General features: G+C 43.7%; 1 protein-coding gene across 1 annotated transcript in view; it reads right to left on the bottom strand.

Annotated features, from left to right (window-relative positions):
- Positions 1–1,069, bottom strand: part of Fancd2 (FA complementation group D2) — a 76,809-nt gene that overhangs the window by 5,726 nt on the left and 70,014 nt on the right. Inside the window, exon 42 of the mRNA XM_013353049.2 lies at positions 55–201. Within this exon, the coding sequence (XP_013208503.1) occupies positions 55–201 (147 nt within the window). The remainder of the gene's footprint in view (positions 1–54; positions 202–1,069) is intronic.

The following is a 1,069-nucleotide window of genomic DNA, read 5'->3' as shown; positions in this document are numbered from 1 at the left end:
AAAAAAAAAAAAAGAATGGGTGTAGAAGTCCATAACTAATAACTTCAGGCTTACCTGTAAGTCCCGGTTTTTGAGAGTACCCAACCAGAAAGCCTCTCTACAATTGTTGAGGACAAGCATGGCTTTGACTCTGCAAACTAACAGCTCCAGGGACTTTTTGAGTAAAGGCACATGTTTGGTGAGTCTTGTGTCCTGGTGAATCTGAAGAGAAAGAAATCATCCAGCTCTGTCATCACGTTTCATGTCTGAACGTGTCATACCTGAAGAATAAGAGGATATGCCTAGCCAATATGGCCAGAGACATGGTCCATCAAACAGTACTAGTTTGATGAATACTCCAAAAAGAATGTCAGCTAAAAACTCAGAACTAAAAGACACACCACCAGCACCTCTAGGTGCCTGGTATGAGCTCTGTTGACTAATCATCAGCAAATTACTTCAAGGTATATATAATGATATTTAGCTCTGGTCAACTTTAAGAAATGGCTCAAAGAATCCTTTGGTTTGCCAGGTACCACAGAAGCCACCACTGTTTCTATGTTCTTTCAAATGTGACAAGGGTTCAGCAGCATCTATTGGAGGGTTATTTTGTTGTTGCTGCTGTTGGATCCCCTCACCTTCCAGAGTCTCACTATGTATACCTGGCTGTCTTGGAAACTGCGTGGATCAGGCTGGCCTTGAAGTCACAGAGACCCACCTGCTTCTGCCTTTCAAGTGCTGGAATTTAAAAACATGGGCCATGAGACCTGACTTAGAGAAGACCTGTAACACTCAGATATTCTCACAGGAGACAACCAAGTCGTGTAGCTCAAATGTTTTAAGATGCCTGGTTGGGAATACTCCAGGCTCCAGCAGTTCCCACCAAACAGTTCTCCCACCGCATCTCTTTGTGTGCTGGCTAGTTTCATGTCAACTTGACACAAGCTAGGGTCACCTGAAAGGAGGGAACCTCAATCGAGAAAATGCTTCCATAAGACTGCACTGCAGGAAGTATATAGGGCATTTTATTAATTAGTAACTGATGCTGGAGGGTTTAGCCCATTAAGGGTGGGGCTACCCTGAGTTGGTA

Source organism: Microtus ochrogaster, unplaced genomic scaffold, assembly GCF_000317375.1.
Source record: "Microtus ochrogaster isolate Prairie Vole_2 unplaced genomic scaffold, MicOch1.0 UNK1, whole genome shotgun sequence".
Classification (NCBI taxonomy): Eukaryota; Metazoa; Chordata; class Mammalia; order Rodentia; family Cricetidae; genus Microtus; species Microtus ochrogaster.
Note: the sequence above shows the minus strand (reverse complement) of the source record. Positions and strands in the feature narration are given on the sequence as shown.